Source organism: Mesitornis unicolor, unplaced genomic scaffold (assembly GCF_000695765.1).
Source record: "Mesitornis unicolor isolate BGI_N332 unplaced genomic scaffold, ASM69576v1 scaffold6278, whole genome shotgun sequence".
Classification (NCBI taxonomy): domain Eukaryota; kingdom Metazoa; phylum Chordata; class Aves; order Mesitornithiformes; family Mesitornithidae; genus Mesitornis; species Mesitornis unicolor.
Genome location: NW_010203773.1, coordinates 4,106 through 25,176, shown reverse-complemented (window position 1 = coordinate 25,176; position 21,071 = coordinate 4,106). Strand labels below are relative to the sequence as shown.

Below are 21,071 nucleotides of genomic sequence, written 5' to 3'. Positions count from 1 at the left end.
TGCTGAATAATATCATGATACTGCTCACTTTCTCTCAGTAGGACCCCATTTGGACCCTTGCTCTCAACACCCAGCATAAACAACCGAACAACAACAACTCCCGGAACCACAGACTCATTTCCCCAAGTATTTCTGATGGAACTTCTGCGCTGAATTTCAGCAGCTGTAGTTGTTATTAGCAATATCAAGAAAGGTATTTTATCTATACACTTCTCTTCTTCATTAATGATGAATTTAAAAGGCCATGTTGAAGTGGATCTGGTTTTATTCTGAAAGGTCTCATTTTCAGATGGTAGTTCTCTATTTTCTTTCCATAATAATTTTTTAAAAATCGAAATAATGTTTTTATGTAAAATATTTCCACTTCCCATTTGAAGATTGTCATACCTTTTGGTAATGTCTTTTTGTTCTATGTCAGCACGGTTTTGAACTTTACTTTCAGTCAGAACAGCAATGTGATCAGAATTCAAAAAACAGAAAATCAAATATATTGCTGTAAAAGCGATGGAGGCAATCAGGAAAACATTTCTTTTGTTGCAATCCCAAGGAGATGAGAAGAATCCTCTACAGTAGTTCATGTTTGCAGCTTTGAAAGGATGCACAAAAAGATGTTTTTGAATTGGGAAAATATTTTTTCAGAAGAGCAGTTAATTTGCAATTGTTTTCCTCAGTGTCACAGGAAGATAAAAGCAACTGCAGGCTTCTGATTCCTCAGGATTCCTTTTTTTGTTGTGTTTTTGGTTTTTTTATTAAATGAAAAGTATCTCATTATTTCATCCTAGAATAGACTGTAAAATTTCATGAAAGAAAAAAAAATCATTATTTCATCTTCCGGTTTTTCTTCCTAAGAGAAAGACAATATGATAAATGCAGTAAAAAATAAATAAAAGTTAATAAAATATTAAAAATAATAATTTTCTCAGATAGAAAGTAACTTATTCAGATATATATTTAATATTGGAATATGTGTAAACAATAAATGTTAATTTAATCCAATATCACGATCAATCTTTATACATATATACACACAATACCTGTCAATCTTTCAATATGGTTTTCTTCAATACTAATAGCGGGGTACTGAACACATCAGAGGTATGACAAAATGTAGAATATATATTCTATTTCAAATGCATACATCTATTAAAACACGCTAAAAATATACACATTTAAAGTAAAGACTGTAATTGCTATTCCAATTGCTGCAACACTCTCTTCTAAGTTATAAAAATAGAAGAAAGATAGCTTAACTTCATGTAAGCTCCATAAAATGTTATTGTGCAATTGAATGATCCAAAGCTAATGAAAGATGATGACTGATTTTGGATTTACAGCTGTGGAGACTGAATCACATGGCAGGCACCTTTGGCTGTTTAAAAGTTAGATACATGGTTGAAAGTGCTTGTCTAAGCTATGTAAAATGTTAATGCAGGCAGAGAGATAGCATTGCCAGAGACAAGCTTAGCCATCAAAAGACAAGTGTCTTAGATGAGATGAAGTGTCCTCTGCCAGCATCTACCTCCGTAAAGAGTACTTAAGACAACTGGCTTAGGCTAGATCCATACATATTAAATGGCTGAATGAGTTGAATCCCATCATTCCAGATTGCAAGGATAGGTAAAATATAAATACTGGAACAATGAAAATACTGTAGCTTTGGACATTTTTTTGTGATTTATGTAACAGCTAGTTTCAAATTCTGGCTTTCTTCAACTGAATGATACAGAAATTTATCTAAGCATTGGAGATCCACACTTTGCAAGGAGAGGGAGATAAACACACGTATCTAACACAGCATAAACTGGTAACACCCAAGAACGCTATCTGGAAAAAAGTGCAAGTTACATGTATTAAAACTGCTTGTCACAAACTGGTCTCTGAAAGATTCTTTACATTTATTTCAAAGTGAACTGCAAAAACTACTACTTGTGCCATAACACTACTTCACAGATGCAACATGTAGCTCACAATCAAACAGTAAAATTCAACACTTCTTATCATCACCTTTGAAAGTGCAGATTCATCCCAGTCATACAACCATAGTATTTTGGAACAGATTCTTCAGTGGTTTCTTGCTGCCTCACAAAGAAATTACAGACTTAGAAGGACTGAAATAGTTAGGGCTCTTATCTCTGTGCCCATGGAGAATCTGAGGACAAGCTTACAGGCCCCTGAGGTTCTGTCCTAAGTCTTTTTCAGAGGAATTATGAGTTAACACAGAGGAAAATGCACCAGGACTTGCACCATTTATTTGAAAGAGAAAAAACACTCTGTCACTTGCAATGAAGAGACAGTCTATAAAATGAGACTGAAATTAACCATTTCAGAATATGCAACAGAATTGTAAACTAATAAATGAACTTATGCTCAAGTATAATTTATTATGAATAAAATAGATGATGACTAATCTGAATGCAAATATGTGGTGGATTACCTTTGACCGGCATCCAAACACCCACCCAGATGCTCACCCACTTCCTCAACCAGACAAGGGAGAAAATAGGATGAAAAAGCTTGTAGGTCAAGACAAGGACAGGAAGATCAGTTACCAGATACATCAAGTGCAAAAAAGACTTTGGGAAAATTACTTTAATTTATTATTAATTAAAATACATTTTGATAGTGAGAAGCAAAGACAAAAATTAAAACAATACCTTCTCCCCATCTTTTCCTGGGCTCAACTTAACTCCTTTACCTACCCCTCAGCAGCAGAAGGGCGTTGGATGTTAAGGTTTCTCCGTGCTCCTCCTCCAGTTCAGAAAGATCTATCGCAGTGTGAGCTCAGGAAATATCTGACTGCTGTAGTTTTGAGAGAAAAAGGGCATAAATCTATTCTATTATAAACTGGTCAGTTGTTCAACTAATGCAGCTCACATATATCATACACCCATAAAATATTCAGAACACAGTGAAAAATGGCTTAGCTCTATCAGTCTTCCTTCTCATGTTTTTAGTTCAGAAATCTTGTATTTTGACATATTAATATTTTAAATGTCCAGAATCCAAAACCCAAAGAAAATATAAAGCAATGTAAGAAAGAACATAGGCAATACTACTTCAGAAGGCGAGAGGCATTTCTGTATCTACTAATTGCTTTGCTGCTATTTGAAATGTGAGAAAAATTCAGCACATGAAAATATGAGCGCAAAAGGCAATTAAGCGAAAAACATTTTGTCAAAGTCTTTTTTGACTTCCATTGGCTTTAACAGTGCAATAAGAGGAAATCTTGGTTCCACTGTGGAAAGAACAGAAACTTCTAAGAAGACTTTTCTAACAGGCACTTAGAATATATATTGTTTCAAGTTTGATAGAGTTATTTAAAGATTAGCAGAGAATTTTTAAAAAAATGAATTATAGTTTGTCTTGTGTACAACTTTTTAAAATGCCAAGGAGCTCTCAAAATACAATCCTCCTTTTCTTCCTGAAAAAGCATACTTTGAAAATAAGTTCTCACCCGCAATAATTCTCCACAATATTAAACCAAAACAATTAGAATTCATGAGGATTATAAAAAAAAAACCACCAAACCCATGTAGTTAAGTTGGAATAATAGCTGCTATTTACATTAAGTTGCCTCAGTGACACACTGATTATTCACATACATTTAACTACATTCAGAATTTAACATTGCATCAGATATGCTGAAAGCAGCCAGAATTAAGCATTATTAAAATAATAAAAAAGAAGAAGAGGAATAGAAAGGAATAGAGAAAAGCAGAAAAGGAATTAGAAAAAAAGAAAGGAGGGGAATATGGTCTTTTTTGTTGCCACTCCTGTTTATGTTATCTATTTCTTATTTTTTTAAAGAAGAAAGACTTGACAGTTCAGGAGTGGAAGACTACCTCACCAGGTTCTAATTTTACCCTCTCTCATCCCAGATTTTTGGAACATTTTCAAAGAAAGACAAACAAACTTCTCACATTCTAGCAATGTTTTGATACTTTCCCAGCTTCTTGAAGTAATGAGTAATAAAGTCCAGTCCTTTCAAGGCGGTCACAACAATGGCAAATTTCAAAGTAATATTTTGAGAAAATGATACATGTGTTTGAAGATGCAAACTAAAGGCTGCCAGAAAGCGTGGAATAGCTAATTTAATTTTAAATTGCCAATTGGTAAATAGATCACAGTATCTTGACTATTTTGTTTCAAATATTTAAGCTGACTTTTAGTTGCAATGACTGAATATACTGTTGTGGTTTAACCTGCAGGCAGTTAATCACAACACAGTCACTCGCTCTCCACCCCACAGTGGGATAGGGAGGAGAATCGGAAGAACAAACTGAGAAAATTCATGAGTTGAAACAAAGATAGTTTAAATAGACCACTACAGAAAGATGTAATAACAATAATAATAATATACAGAATGAGTGATGCAAAGTGCAATTTCTCACCACCTGTTGACCAATGCCTTCCCAATCTTAAGCAGCAATCACAGCCTCCTGGCCATCTCCTCTGAGTTTTTAATCTTATATGGTATGGAATATCCCTTTGGCCAGTTCAGATCAGCTGTCCTGGCTATGTCCCTCCCAGCTTCTTGTGCTCCTCACTGGCAATCACGGGAAGCTGAAGAGCCCTTGAGTTATTATAAGCACTAATTAGAACATCAGTGTGTTATCAACAGTGTTCTCATATTAAATCCGAAACACAGCATTACACCAGCTACTAGAAAGAAAATAAACTTTATCCCAGCCAAGACCAAAACCAGGGCATATGCATAAAAGCTCAAGCTGGGAGGCAAGATAAGAGCAGGAGATGCACGCACCTAAAATAAAGGCGGCTTCTTCTGGAGAGCTGTTGGGCTCAGTGCTTTGCCATATCCTCGCAATCCCTGTGGCTCAGCAGAAAAAGCAGTCTTTTGTGAAGACGAGATTGCAAAAAGTCCAATCCCCACCTCTGACTTGATCTGTAAGAAGTCCCAGGGACGACCATGGAGTTAGCAAGATTAATCCATAGGCATTTCATCCCTCTTTTTGAAAGCTGTACTTCATTTCAAACCTTCATACCACAATATTTAGAGAATTAATTTGGGCTTCTCAGTGACACTTGCTCTGAGTGGTTATAAACAGAAGCAGGAATACTGTAGTTTCTGTCTTTGAATCAAGCTCTACTAAGTTCTTTTTGGGTTATAGGTGAAAAAAAAAGCTTTCTTAAAGGCACACAAGGACCAGAAAGCTACAGAAAGCCAGTTCTACTCCCTTTTAGGGGATGTGTCACCATTTGACCCTCCAGAGAACCCAAACAATTCTTCTATCGCTTACACATATAAACTCACCCAAATGCGTACTGCCGAGGCTTCAGCTGAATCGATGCTGGAGAGAAGGAAGTGAGGAGTAAAAGAAAAATTTCTCAGTTATTACAAAATTTGAAATAAGGTTTTATTTTGTGTAAATGATTTGGTATGTGTATCTTTAAAAGTGCTTTCTCTTACAATGATTACAGCAATTTGAACAGCAAATGGCTTAATAAACTGTGAAGGGAAATATGCTCCTTTAAGAAAACAATGAAGAAGTATGTTAATAACATTTTGAAGTATTTAATGAGCATATGGAATCAATGTAACAGTATTTATTTTCTAGTGTTCTGTAAAACCTTATTATAAGTACTTTTCTGATTTAAATTATGCCTAGGCTGAGTTAATCTCATAAAAATGCTGCTTCTGCACAGAAACAATATTTACTAGTTTTGCAAAACATTTGTAAAACTTTGGGTTTTTTTTAAACCAAGAATATGTGAAAAACTGGAGAATTTTAGGTTCAGGTCTTAAATGAGAATTTAACAGCAACAGCTCTCCTAGGATTTGCTTGTCTCCAGTTAGCTACTATATCAATTTTTCCTAAAATACACACAGAAACATGGATGCTAAATAAATATTTAATCACATATAAACAGCACAATTCCTTGCTTTTATGCAAGGTAAGTGCAATTCTGACATGTCAAAATTTGTCATGGAACAAAAAGGAAACACACTGCATACGTAGTCTAACAAAATTCTCCAATGAAAAAACAGTTCCTAGTTTAATTTAATTATTATCAAAAGCAGAGGGAAATAGTTCTACACACAGTTCCCAGTATCTCCCCATTTTTGCTGCTGTCATTCTTACCTTTTTTAATGCCTCTCTGGTGGGGTCCTATGAGTCAGTGGTGATAGATTTTTCTGTAGAAGGAGGTGTAGGAGGAGAGGGGTTTATGGCAGATTGTCAGTACCCCACGTTCTCTACCAGAACGAACATCCTGTTGTTGATGGAAGTGTCTTGCCTACCCGAGAAGCAACTAGTGCTAATTTCCATATATTTGCTAACACAACACATTCCTCTTTCTTCATTGGCTCTCAGTTTCACATGAAACCTGATTTTTTTCTGCACATTGTGTTTACATTGGATATTTCCTCTTCGTTATCTTCATCATGGCTAAGTCCAGTTTTACGCAGCTTCCAGTGGTGCGTTCCTATAGTAATAAGTAATTAACTACTGGTAGCACTTTTCCTCAGGTTTTCCTCATCTGTCATCTATATATAATATAACATTATATAACATTATATATCAGATATCACCTGCACTCCTCCATACTACACTATTCTTTCAGTTTAGGGTCATAAAGACGTACACAACACGGAATAGCTATTTGCTGCAGAAATAGAGCAAAATTATTATACTAGGTGTTACGCCACACACTTGTGGAAAGCTAAAGTAAAGCTAAAACTAATTGAGTACCAGTAACCAATTAATGGCCAACCCAGCCCTAAACCATGACATCACTGTACAATTTGCTGTTACAGCTTAAAATACCTGGAACAAAGCTCCAGGAAGACAAGGACAGATCAAACAAATCTGTTCTGTTCTGAAGCTCACAGAGTTCATACAAAGATAATGGATGGTAATCCATTAACAAACCTGAAGGAGGAAACAGTATGCATGCTTACGTGAAATACGAGCAAAGGTGTGCTTGTACAGGGGATGCATGTATATAAAGACAGCAAATATGTCATTCATTTAGAAGTTGGCCAACACCAATATTTCAGTTGAAGGCAGTTAAGATCAGCATGAACTCAGAATTTTTGACTTAGAGACAAAATCATTGCTTGATTTTAATATTTCTATTTCATATCTATCATAAAATATTATTTTCCCAGTACTGTGATAAATGGTTTTATCAAAATATTAGCATTCACTGTAAAACTAAAAAAATCTTACTGGTATACATCTAAGCAGTGCTAACCTAATAATAGATGTTTCTGCTCTTAGATAAGACAGGAATATACAGGGAGAAGAGGCTCTGGCTTCTGAAAATGCCTGCCAGACCAGTATTTCACAGCTACCTCCACTACACTGTGTGCTTTGAGATACGGTGCTTCATTCTGAGGGAAAATTTTATTGGGTCTGGATAGAAACTATAATTTTAAATACAGAAATGTAAACCTAAAACACAATGTAATAAAGTACGTTTTATTGTACTTGCCCTTCTTTCTACAGAGGGGTATCCACATAAGCACACACTGTAAGCATCTTATAGTACTTTTGCTCACGTAAGCATAAACACCATGCTAATGAAATAAGCTATTTACTTAGCTCTTTTCCCTGATTATGAGATTAAGAAAAACAGAAATTCTCTCAAATATTTAAAATATTTTATTTGTTTTGATATTGCATTTATGCCTAAAATAGAACAGTGCAAACAGAAACACAAACTCACAAACATAAAAAGAAATTATTGACTTTTAAATTCTCTTGTCAGAAAGAACTTTCATAATGGAAAGATAAGAGATAGATGAAAGTGTAACATCAGCATACCAAACAGTGTCAGTTCAGCTAAACATTATCACCGTGGGGAAGGGGAAAAAGTAATGACATCAAAGGTCAGCCAGTAAACCCTCTGTGGATAAGAATGAAACTTTCCGCAGCTACTAAACTTTATTTTTTTCCTGTGTCACATCTAGCAATTACACTTCAAAACTATAAGGTTAATTTACATATGATGTATTACTACTATTCCTTATTATGTTCAGTGTTTTGTTAAATTAAACTATATTATATCCTCAGCAATCATTAAGAATGTGCAGATAGGAGAAAATTTATTCATACCTACAGGGGTCACGTGGGAATTTTTGAGAGGTCAGATTTTTTTTTAGATATTGCCATTCTCGTGGAAAGAAAAATTACACTGCTCCTTACCAGCACTGGACGCTGCAGAGCAGTAGTTCTGAAGGAAGACAGCCTCTGTAGTTTTAGGTTCTTTTGCAGATGCAAACAGAATATATTTATTCATCTAGGTAGACCAAAGAAAGAGGCTTCCTAGACTAGGTCACACAGGAACGGGTCCAGGTGGGTCTTGAACATCTCCAGAGAAGGAGACTCCACAGCCTCTCTGGGCAGCCTGTTCCAGTGCTCTGTCACCTTCACAGTGTAAAAGTCTTTCCTCGTGTTCACACGGAACCTCCTATGCTCCAGCTTGTACCCATTGCCACTTGTCCTATCATTGGACATCATAGAGAAGAGCCTGGCTCCCTCCTCCTGACACTCGCCCTTTACAAATTTATAAACATTAATGAGGTCACCCCTCAGTCTCCTCTTCTCCAAGCTGAAGAAACCCCGCTCCCTCAGCTGCTCCTCATAAGGTAGATGCTCCACTCCCTCCATCATCTTTGTGGCTCTGCGCTGGACTCGTTCAAGCAGTTCCCTGTCCTTCTTGAACTGAGGGCCCAGAACTGAACACAATATTGCAGATGCGGACTCACCAGGGCAGAGTTAGAGGGGAAGGAGAACCTCTCTCAACCTACAAGCACCCCTTTTAATACACCCCAGGATGCCATTGGCCTTCCTGGCCAAGAGGGCACATTGCTGATCATCCTGCTGTCCACCAACACCTCCAGGTCCCTTTCTGCTGTGCTACTCCCCAACAGGTCAGTCCCCAACCTATACTGGTACATGGGGTTGTTCTTCCCCAGATGCAAGACCCTACACTTGCCTTTGTTGCGTTTCATTAAATTTTTCCCCACTCCATCCTGTGTAGGTCTCACTGAATGGCAGCACAGACTTCTGGAGTGTCAGCTGCTCCTTCCAATTTTGTGTCAGCAAACTTGTTGACAGTGCACTCTGTTCCCTCATCCAGGATGCTGATGAATATACTGAATAGTAATGGTCCCAGTACCGACCCCCGGGGGACCCCACTAGATACAGGCCTCCAACTGGACTATGTCCCATTGATCACAACTTTCTGACTTCTTTCCTTCAACCAGTTCACAATCCATCTCACTATCCGATCATCTTGACCACACTTCTTCAGTTTAGCTGTGAGGATGCTATGGGAGACGGTGTCAAATGCTTTACTGAAATCAAGATAGACCACATCCACTGCCCTACCATCATCTATCCACCTGGTTATGTCCTCATAAAAGGCTACCAGGTTGGTCACACATGACTTCCCCTTGGTGAAACTGTGCTAACTGCTCCTAATGACCCACTTATCCTTGATATGTCTGGAGACAGCACCGAGGATAAGGTGTTCCATCACCTTTCCAAGGATGGAGGTGAGACTGACCAGTCTGTAGTTACCCAGGTCCTCCTTCTTGCCCTTTTTGAAGACTGGAGGTACATTTGCTTTCCTCCAGTCCTTGGGCACCTCTCCTGTTGCCCACGACTTAGCAAAGAAGATGGAGAGTGGTCTAGCAATGACTCCCACCAAGCTCCCTCAGTACCCATGTGTGACTCCCATTAGGGCCCATGGATTTACGTATGTCCAGATTGCTTAACTGATCCCTAGCCCAGTCTTCATCAACCAAGTCAAACTCCTCCTTTACCCTGACTTCCTCTGGGGCCTCAGTGGTCTGAAGCTCCTGTGGACAGTCTCCAGCAGTGTAGACAGAGGCAAAGAAGGCATTCAATAACTCTGCCTTCTTAGTATCCTCTGTCATCAGGGCACCCACCTTATTCAGCAGTGGGCCTACATTGCCTCTAGCATTAGTTCTGTCTGAAATGTATTTGAAGAAGCCCTTTCTGTTGTCCTTAACCTACCTTGCAAGGTTTAATCTCAAGAAGGCCTTAGCTTTCCTAGTTGCCTCCCTGCATCCTCTGACAACAGTCATGTATTCCTCCCAAGAGGCAGTTCCCTCCTTCCATGATCTATGAACTCTCTCCTTCCACTTGAGTTTGCCCAGCAGTTCCCTGTTTAACCATGTGGGTCTCCTGGCTCCCTTTCTTGATTTCCTATCTGTTGGGATGCTCTGATCTTGAGCTTGGAAGAAGTGGTCCTTGAATATTAACCATCTTGGGCACCTTTACCTTCTAGTACCCTGTCCCATGGAATTTCCCCTAGCAATTGCTTGAAGAGACCAGACTTGGCTCTGCTGAAGTCCAGAGTTGCGATCCTGCTTGGTAGTCTGCTCCTACCGCACAAGATCCTGAACTCCACCATCTCATGGTCACTGCAGCCGAGGCTGCCCTCAACCTTCACCACTTCAACCAGACCATCCTTGTTAGTGAATATAAGATCCAGCAGCACTCCTCTCCTGATCCGTTCATCCACCATTTGCATCAGGAAGTTATCATCAATGCACTGGAGGAACCTCCTGGACTGTGAATGGCTGGCTGCGTAGGCCTTCCAGCAAATATCTGGGTAGTTCAAATCTCCCATGAGAACCAGGGCCTATGCTTGCCAGGCTGCTGCCAGCTGCCTGTAGAAGGCCTCATCAACTTCCTCAGCCTGATCAGGTGGCCTGTAATAGATACACACAACAGTATTGCCCGTGCTAGCCTGTCCCTTAATTTTCACTCACAAACTCTCAACTTGCTCCTCATCTGCCCCTGGACAGAACTCAATACACTCTAGCTGCTCTCTCACGTAAAGGGAAACTCCACCACCTCGCCTTGTTGGCCTATATTTCCTAAAAAGGACATAGCCATCCATTACCAGTTGTGTGGGCTGTCCCAGCATGTCTCTGTAATTGCCACCAGATCATAACCCTTTTTCCGCACACAGATTTCTAACTCATCCTGCTTATTCCCCATGCTGCATGCATTGGTGTACAGGCATTTCACAGAGTGAGCTGAGCATACCAATTTCACCCTAGAGGGGTGGGAAGGAGTTTCCAGCTCCTCCTGTTCATTGCCCATACTGTGTGTGTTAGCATAGATGCACTTGAGTTGGGTTATTGATTTCACCCCCAACACTGGCATGTTACTCCTTGGCTCATCTCTAGTGAGCCTGGTATTACCCTCTCCCTGCTTTGAAGCTAGTTTAAAGCCTTATTAATGAGCCCTGCCAACTTGTGCGCAAGGATCCTTGTATCTCTTTGAGAAAATCGAATTCCACCAGTTTCCAGAAAGCTCGGTGCTGTGTAAACCTTCTCAGCATCATAAAAACCAAAATTCCACTGATGGCACCATCCTCTGAGCCATGTGTTGATCTGGAGCGTTTTCTGGCTCCTACCAGTATCCTTTCCTTCAGCCAGTCGCCCCAGTGTCCTGAAGTCCTTCTTGATTGCCTTTGCGCTTCACTGCTCTACCTCAACGCTACCAACCTGAACAGCTAACAGTGGATAATACTCAGAGAGCCATACCAGATCAGGGAGTTTCCTGGTAACATCTCTATCCCAGGCCACCAGGAGGCAGCAGGCTTCCTTGTGGGATGGGTCTGGTCAGCATATTGGATCCTCTGTTCCCCTCAGAAGGGAACTGCCTACAACAGTTACCCTCCTTTCATTCTTGACTGGTGCAGTCGTAATACATGGGGCAGACTGACTGACCCTAGGCAAGCCCCTGGATGGGCTTTCTTCAACATCCTTGTGTGCCTGCTCATTTGCCTGGCCTTCAAGTTCCAGAGCCCCGTATCTATTATGTAAGGGCAGCTGGAAAGGTGATGGAGGCCAGGAGGGGATTTTCCTGCCATGACAAGCAGGGACCTGCTTCCAGTCCCCTTCATCTCTTAGGTCCCCTCTTTCTGCTTGGTGTCAAGAGGGTAGGAGATCCTCTGTTTCTTGTGGAGCCTCCACCTCCTGCCTTTGCCTCAGGGTGTGGCTCCACCAATCGATCTCCGTCTTACACTCCCTAATACTCCTAGGCCTTTCAACCTCCTCTTTTAGCCCAGTCACGGGGTGGAGCAGATCGTTCACCTGGTCACATCGCACAGAGGTGTTGTCACTGCTGCCTTCCTGTTGGAATGACAAACTCAGGCAGTCCCTGCAGCCAGAGACCTAGACTGGACCATCTTTGAATGGGAGCTCCGTCTGACCCACCACACTCTTCCTGGTGCTTGCCTTTGAACGAGTGGCCACCATTTCAATTCCCCTTCTGGGAGGGTGAAGACCACAAACTGAATCTGCCTCTACAGCAGGGAGAGGGATTGCGCCCTACCTGCTTGAACTGCCGCACAAACTGCCGCGCCGTGCCACACCCTATTTGCCCGTCCTGGTCGCCGCGCTCTCTGGAGGCTGCTTTTCTACCTGAGGGGCTGATCTGCTGTCACTCTTGTCCCCGCCCATGGTGAGTCAGCGCTGACCGCGGTCTGGAGTTCTCGTTTCCCTTGCTGGGGCACTCTCTCCCTGTGTTTTTTTGCCTTCGCGCTTGTATTTTTTTCCTCGGTTTTTCCACAGTTTAGCCGCTTTTGCCACTTCGGCAAGGTCCACCGGCGTAATCCTGCACTCTGGAGCCCTTCACCTCGGTGACTATGCTGAAAATCATATGAATATGAAAGTGTGTTGAGCTGTTTGTGTACAGATATCTACAGAAAACAGAGACTTTAACAGGACTTCTAGACCACAAGTTGCCCGGAAACAGTATCAATTTTAACCAAGTCATTTCTGATGAACATCTACTTTCACCTTTCTAATTTGTACTTAAATAATTTTGACTCCATAGCCCTCCAAAATATTTAATGCCCTATTATTCTGCCCATTTCCTTAATCCAAACCGATAATCCCATGCTACACTTTAAATTCATTACTTCTTGAAGCACTGAGAACAAATATTCTTTTTCTCTATGAAGAACATTCAATAACTTTTACCTTGTCCCTTCTCAGACTTCATTTCTATCCCTAGTTCTGACATTTTTTCTGAACTTCTAACCATTCTTACTCCTCCTCTTCAGTTTTCTCCAGTGGATTGACATCTCCCTGAAAGGACAAAGGGGAGTTACTACTTCAGGTGAAGCTTAGCATTGGGCTAGAGTAGAAAAGAAGGATTATTTCATGTGTCCTCCAGGCTTTCTCCCTGTTTGTACACTATGGGAAAACATTTCTTTTTTGTAACTATTAGATTGTTGAACCACATGATCTGCTATGGCAGTAACAGATATAGCTTGTGACCTGCTCCATGCTGGGACCCACTTCTGCATCGCTGAGCAGCTTAGCCAATATGCTACCTTTGTTTCTCATTAACTCTGATAATTTCCACTGTACCCTACCAATCACAATCTCATCATTTCAGTACATTGTTTCAAGTCCCTTGTGAAAACCTGGTCAATGCAGAACTCCATTTTCACAAGAAATCGCTGCAAAGCAGTCTCAGGCTGGTTTTCTAGACATTTATATAATCCCCTTGTAGTTTCATCTGCCCTACTCACTAACAACAGAGACAAGCACTCTGTCATTAGATACTTGGCTGCTTACCCATATTTTCCCCTTAATTCTGACAAAGCAGTAAGTTTGCAATCCTTTTACATAGATTCTGGAAGTCTTGTAGTTTCCATTAGAAGCTCTTTTCTGAGTTTGGTCTAAGAAACCTGTATGACCATTGTGTCAGCTGCTGTGACTATACATAGAGCACTAACAATCCTATCGATTGTTTCTTCTTTATACGCTGCATCACAGAAGATATTTGATACTTTAAAGATATACATAACTACATTATTTCATGTAATAATTTAAAGGCAGAGTTGCTTGTATTAAAGATGCAAACACTCATATATGTTTAAGCAATGGCAAAACAGATAAAACTTTCCTGCATACAAAATTGTTTTTCTAGTTTACTTGACATGAAGGCTTTTGTAATGATGCCATCTTGTGACCATGATGAAAATGACACTCTGTCTAGAAATCCAGCAACGTTTCATTTTTACCATATATTATAGGCTCACGCAGCTACTGAACAGACCATGTTAGGATCAAACTGATGGCAGGGGGTACCAGTCTTTGTCCTCCTCCTTTGCTTGACCTAAAGCTGTTTCCCCAGGATTAGGTTTTCGTCAGGTGCTGAGTCTTCAACAGATAGACCAAACAGAAGGTACCAAACACAATACAAATTGTTTCTGAGTATTAAAAAAAACCCCAACAGCTTGCATTTGGAACTAGCACTAGAATTTTCTTTAAAAACTATACCTCATACAGAGCCTTCTATCCAGATTTATTTATTAATGTAGAGATACCATTTTAAAATTTGGTAAACCAGGTCTTTTCAAAGATATTACCTCACTAGGCACAACCACCTGAAGTATTATCTGAATTTACTAGTGTATATAACAAGACGTGAAGATACAGGAGTGTGAGTTTGAGGAATTCAATTCAAAATTCTGAATCAGAAGAGAGAGAGAGACTATATTTCAACACAGTTGATGCTAGCAGTAGCATAATGGGAGCCATTTGCAGAACATACTTGCTCCATTGAGCCTCCACCCAGAGCGGCCCCATTATGAATTAGACTGCTATTTTATACTTTACATACACACACATCGATGTAATTGGTTTTTTTTGTTGTTTTTTTTTTTTAATTTATCAGGAAATATGCAGAAAAAAATAGCTTAGATACAGATTAGAAACAACACATTAGGTTTAAATTTAATTTTATGAAATGTATCTTTCATTTGTTTGTTACAATTGTGTCTGGATTCTTAAACTAAATTTATCATGGGCACAAGAGCCAAAACTGCATTTGTTTTCTTTAACTTTAGTACATGGCTCAGTTTTGATGGGATTTAGGATAAATTAGAATAGCAATCTATTTTAGAGATGTTTGGCTAATTTATGCTTTATAATTAAAATAATGAATTACTTTGATAAATTACAATAAAAATTAACATAAAGTTAATTATCGGTGTTTATGTGTGGGTAGTTCATAAACAACTTGCCTTCAGGATTAGTGTCTCCTAATGCCTGTGGATTCCTGTAAAAGTTGCAGAATGTTCAAGTTTTTTTTCACCTCTTCTCTTGGAAAATCATGAACTTGTATAATTTAATTCAGCTAAAAATGACATTTATAAAGCTTCATTATTTCCTAGAACATGAACTCCTTGTTCTGCTGCCACAAGGACACATGCATATGGAAAGTCTTGAGCATCTCTGTTCAGCAGTGATTGGCAGTAATTCAAAGGGCTTGTTCATCACTGCAGGGCTCAGGAATGTTTTTTCACCAACGTAACTGTGTGGGTCTCGTGCTCTTTCCTGCATGGATTCACCACAGGAAATCAAAACACAGGAGTGGTAAGCTGGAAAAGGCACTGAATCATCCCTCTCCTCTCCTGGATAGAATGCTACCTTCATCTATGGTTGCTGCCACATTTTTTAATGTCAGTCTCATGCATCAGGCATGAGCAATGCACTCTCATCTGATCTGCAGAAGATGAAACCAAAATGTTACCTCGTTTGAATATTAGTCAGAATAAGTCAGTAGAGGTGAGTTTAGAGGTGAGATGAATAGAAGCTGTCAGCCTTTGCCAGGCAGTCACTGCTGTGAGCATGTCCAGAGGCACTATGCAGAGCCCTGGAGAAATCTCCCCAGTGAAAACATAGCAATGGATTTTTCAGGTGCTGTGGGAATAGACTGAAGTCTAGTAGTCTAGTTGAGAATTGCACTTTTAACTGCATACATCTAAATTTTGTCCTTATCTTGGTTTATGCAGTCCATATTCTATTGCATTTGGTAATACTTTTACTATCTAAAGCCACACTGTATTTCAAGAAGACCAAGATGATGTTGATCACTGAAGCACTGGAGCTCCCAGGATTGCTGAGCGGGAGCTATCTGATCCAGACACAGGTTTTACAAGCTAGATTTTCAGATTTGTGGTTCTTTGCTAAACCTTTACAAATAAACCTCTATAAATGTAGGAGAAAGATCACCTTCATTCAGGGCTTGCTAAGAAAAACTGGCCAGTGTAAAGAACTATAATCTGCGTAGGAAACTGCCACAAATTCCACTGGATTAAATCCTCACTTTTAGACAATTCCAAAGAAATAACAGCATAGTGGTCTACTTGCTGCTCATCATCTAACTTGGCCAAAGACGTCTGTGAATCAAGATGTGAGGGTGTTTGTCCTCTGGCATAATTGTTTCAAAAATGCTACATCACTTTTCACTTCTAAAATAATGAGAAGATGCAAAAATATTAACACAAAGAAATGCAGGGTTTTACTTTCCTGAGTGAGAATATCTACTGAGGTCCTTCTTCCCAAACCCTTCACTCCTCTGCTGGACCCCGAAGAATTCACTCTCTGATCTGAAAATCAAGAAGGATTCCTTTAGAAGATATCCAGCAAGTTGTCATAGGGTATTCAGGCAGTTGCACTGTCAGGCCCTGACAACTTTCAGCAAAAGGGGCCTAAAAGGACAAATTTTGGTACTCAAAAGGTACTTTGAAACAGCAACTTCTTACCATGATTCTTAAAAACAAAATACCCTCTGAGTTTATTTGTTTTAAAAAAATCTAGGAAAGTAGATTTTCTTTTATTTTATTGGGCTGGCCAAAAAGTAATTGTTTAATATTGTTTAATACAGTTTTCCTTTCCCATGAAAAATTCACCTTTCATTTACACAGAAAAAAACCTCAATAACTTTTTGGCCAACCCCAATAACTTTACATTTCAAGGGGAAATTATATTTTTTTTTCCTTAAATTCTCCATTAGGTTAAAAACTTCAAAAGTCCAAGCATACACTGAAATAATCACAATAATCAAGCACTGAAGGTAATCATGATGGACTGAATGGTAACTATAAACAGGAATTGCTTTTCTGGCACTCATGCCAATGTTCAGGTTGCACAAAATAGATAACATTTTTCACTTGTAAGGAAAAGCTTTGCTGAAATGCTCTAGAAGTTGTACTGCTGGTATATGTAACTAGTTAAGAATAGAACTGATAACATTTATATAGGTCTAATAGGTATTCTTTTATAGTAGCTTAATCTTATTTGGGCCTCTAGATGGTAGTGTAATACCACTAATTATAACAGGAAGGTGTCGGAATATGAATATTTTCACTTTTACCATTGGCCAACAGCCAGCTCATGTTACAAAGTAGTCATAACATCCATGCATTATCAGTCTACATAAAACCAGCTGGTAGTTCCAGTTCAGGTCTTACTGGAAAATTTGAAAATAAGAATTTGCATTCTTATTGGCCATAACAGTCATAACCATTATTCCCTAGCACAGATCAGGGTTAAAAAATTCCACTATAAAAAAAAATAAATTTTTAAATGTTCCTTCAGACGTTAAAAAAAAATGTCACTTTAGTCTGGCACCTAAACAAACCACTTTTGTGCCAGCAATCTTTAAAAAAACAAAAAAGCCTTGTGGGAAAATGAATTCTGAGAGGATTTAGAATATATCATGCAGTCTTTTCAGTACATATTTTTGTAGTATTTTAAAACTACTTTCTTGTTCTGCTCTTGATGTTTAGCGTATTTACCAATAAAGTTAATCTGTTAATAATAAATCTATGCATAAATTGTGCCAAGAAATATTTGTGTCTCTTCTATATTAAGCAATGGGTTATGATGATTGAGCTGATTGCATTACAATGATGTAATGATTATTTTTGATTTGTACTAAATTTTACTTCCTATGGAAAGAGTTGCTGAGCTGTGACACTAAATTTTCAAAATCACTTTTACAAAGCTTAAAGGAAGTGTAGTTTTTCTAGTCATTAAGTATGCCACAGTAGATAGACTGGCTCTTTATCAAGACAGCGTACACCTAAAATAATGAGATACTTTTCATCTCTTTGATCACCTCTGAGACTGAATTTTGAAATGAGGGATATGAAGCCCTATGTCTTCAGTCCATAATATTTGCAGTAGAAGTGTGTCCTAGCACACTGTCTTCATTATGGGACCCTCTTGACTGGAATGGAATTCACATCATGGGAACTGCGTGTTCTTGTAGTTTGTGAACAAAAAAAGACAGTCTAATCCGCAGTTTTCTCAAACGCAAACATCTAACTGCAAAAATCTCTCTAGCTGTATCTAGAAATCAGATTCAATGCCTTTTGAATGATACATGTTGTTCCTATACTTTGTAATTGTTTTGGGTTCTACACTTCTGAAGCTAACCAAATATCAAGTAGTCACAATCCTGAAAAACAGATACACTTTAGTGCCATATAACATAGAAAGAACCTGCAAAACCAAGATAAATAGCAACATTGTCTCCTACAACAAAATCTTCTGTCCTGAAGACAATAAATAGGAAAGCCAATAATCAGATTACTTCAGCCAACAAAAATATTGGGCTTTCAAACATAAATTTAAACCGGTGTTTCCTTGCAAGTACTCAAACTTTTTCATCACAGATTACATTGTAGTGTCTTGAAGATAAGATTATGATGTCTATTAGGAAATTAGGCGAGCAACCAAAATTGAAATTTATGAAAAAAAAAATTATTACAACATATTTTATGTATTGGGTTGGCCAAAAAATATATTTTTTTAATTAATAGATGGACATACATGTCTTGAAATGTAACTACCTTCATTTTAAACTGCAGATTCATTATGTAACTTGACAGATGCCAGTTCAAGCTTGTTTTAGAAAAATAAAGGGAAAACTTTTATTAAAAATTATTTATTTGGCATCGATTTCAAAATGGAAAATAAAAATGGAAAATCAAAACAAACTTTTTCATCATATTTTGCTGTATTATACCCAAAAAGGAAAAAATGCTGTGCAAGCTCATAAAAAGTTGTGTGATGTGCATGGTGAAGACACTTTAAAACTACGGCAGTGTCAGAGTTGGTTTGCTAAATTTTGGTCCAGAGATTTTGATGTTAAAGATGCACCACACTCAGGAAAGCCAATTGAAGTTAATAACAAGATAAAGACATTAACTTAATACAATTGGTGTTTAACCACATGAAAGATAGCTGATAATACTATCATACTGAAATTGAGCATTGAAAACCATTTAAAACAACTCGGATACATTAGAAAGCTCAATATTTGGGTATCACATGAACTCAAAGAAATTCATCTAACTAAGCTCGTTGATATCTGCGATTGTCTCTTGAAACATGAAGAAAATGGACCATTTTTGAAATGTATGATAACAGGCGATGAAAAATGGATCATCTACAACAATAAGGAACTGAAAATGTAGTGGAGCAAGCATGATGAACCAGCTCAAATCACTTCAAAAGCAGATCTTCACCAGAGGAAGATGAAAGATAAGCAGGTCATTCTAAGCAAAGGACCAAGACACTTGGAAAACTTAAGACAATGTTTTAATATAACCATGTTTATTCTCTATGGTTAAGATTCATGTAAATAAAATCCTATGGAAGTAATAAAGTATTCTATTGTTTTATATGTGGCAAAAATAAGAATCGATTAGAAGTTTCTGATTCTAAATTTTGATGAAAGAAGCATATGCTTTTTACAAGCTGTCTATTCACTTTGCCTGTGCATATAGGAGACTCCCTTAATTTGTCTGGTTTTGTTTTAGTGCTGTCTCCATGGTCGTAGAGAAGAAATTTTCCCTCCAAAATAAATTAAGCAGTGAAATGAACCTGGTTTTCACACATCCCAGGGGAGTACCTCAGTGACTGAAATGATACACACACACACTTAAGTTTTTCCCTCTTTTTTATCTTCAATTCTAGGGCTTCAGGGTGGATAAAATTAATTTTCAAATAAATTTAAAAGGTTTTGATCATTTATTGGTGTAGTTGAAACACATTTTGAAAGTCGATAATGTTTCCAGGAAACTGTCAGCACTAGTAAGAATAACTGAGGCCTATTCATTAAATCCTGTTAAGGCAAATTTCCTCTAAGGAACGCAGGTTTTGTCCCTCTTTTTCTTCATATCTTGTTTCTGAAGTATGGGAGACAACCTTATTGCTAACATGAAAAATGATTTCTTACACACAGCAAAGACCACAATTTGTGCACCCTCAGCAAGTTTGCAGACACCACCAAGTTGAGTAGCGTGATTGACATGCCTGAGAGACTGTGTGCCATTCGGAGAGGCCTGGACAAGCTCAAGAAATGTGTCCACATGATTCTCATGAGGTTCAACAAGGCCAAGTGCAAGGTCCTGAACCTTGGTCAGGGCAGTACCTAGTATCAATACAGGCTGGAGGATGAAGTACTTGGAGGTACTGGTGGATGAAAAGCTGGACATGTGTGCTTGCAGCCCAGAAGGTCAACCTCATCCTGGACTGCATCGGATGTGTGACCAGCAGCGTTAGGGAAGTGATTCTCCCCCTCTAATCTGCTCTGGTGAGACCCCACCTTAGTACTGTATCCCGCTCTGGGGTCCTTAGCAGAAGGAAAACATGGCCCTGTTGGAGCCGGTCCAGAGGAGAGCCATGAAAATGATCAGGAAACTGAAGCACCTCTTCGGTAAGGACAGGCTGGGAGAGTTGCGGTTGTTCATCCTAAAAGAGGGGGTTATAAGAAAGATGAGGACAATCTATTTTGCAGTGCCTGTTGAGAAAGGACAAGGGGTAATAGATTTAAACTAAAGGAAGGCAGATTTAGACTAGACATAATGAAGAAATTTTTTACAGTGAGGGTGGTGAAACACTGAAACAGATTGCTCAGAGAGATAGTAAAAGTCCCATTCCTGGAAACATTGAAGGTCAGGTTGGATGGGGGTCTGAGCCACCTGATCTAGCTAAAGATGTCCCTGCTCACTGAAGAGGGGTGGACTAGATGACTTTTAAGGGTTCCTTCCAACTCAAAACATTCTATAATTCTATGATTCTAATTTAAAATAGTGCTTATGCTTTCCTTCATTATAGAAGTTGTGGTCACTTTATTTTCTTACAGAAACAGTGATATTCTGTTTTTTGTAAATAATAGTAAATGATTTTTCTGATAGACAATTCAGATTACTGCTTACAAGTGCCATCAAGTTACGGATGCATTAAA

General features: G+C 38.7%; 1 protein-coding gene across 1 annotated transcript in view; it reads right to left on the bottom strand.

The window, feature by feature from the left end:
• Positions 1 to 9,907, bottom strand: part of LOC104545650 (beta-1,3-galactosyltransferase 2-like) — a 10,487-nt gene extending 580 nt beyond the window's left edge. Inside the window, exons 1-2 of the mRNA XM_010190836.1 lie at positions 9,676 to 9,907; positions 1 to 307 (exon numbers count right to left, since the gene is read on the bottom strand). The exon at positions 1 to 307 is cut by the window's left edge and continues 580 nt beyond it. Of these exons, the coding sequence (XP_010189138.1) occupies positions 1 to 307; positions 9,676 to 9,907 (539 nt within the window). The remainder of the gene's footprint in view (positions 308 to 9,675) is intronic.
• Positions 9,908 to 21,071: the final 11,164 nt, after the last annotated feature.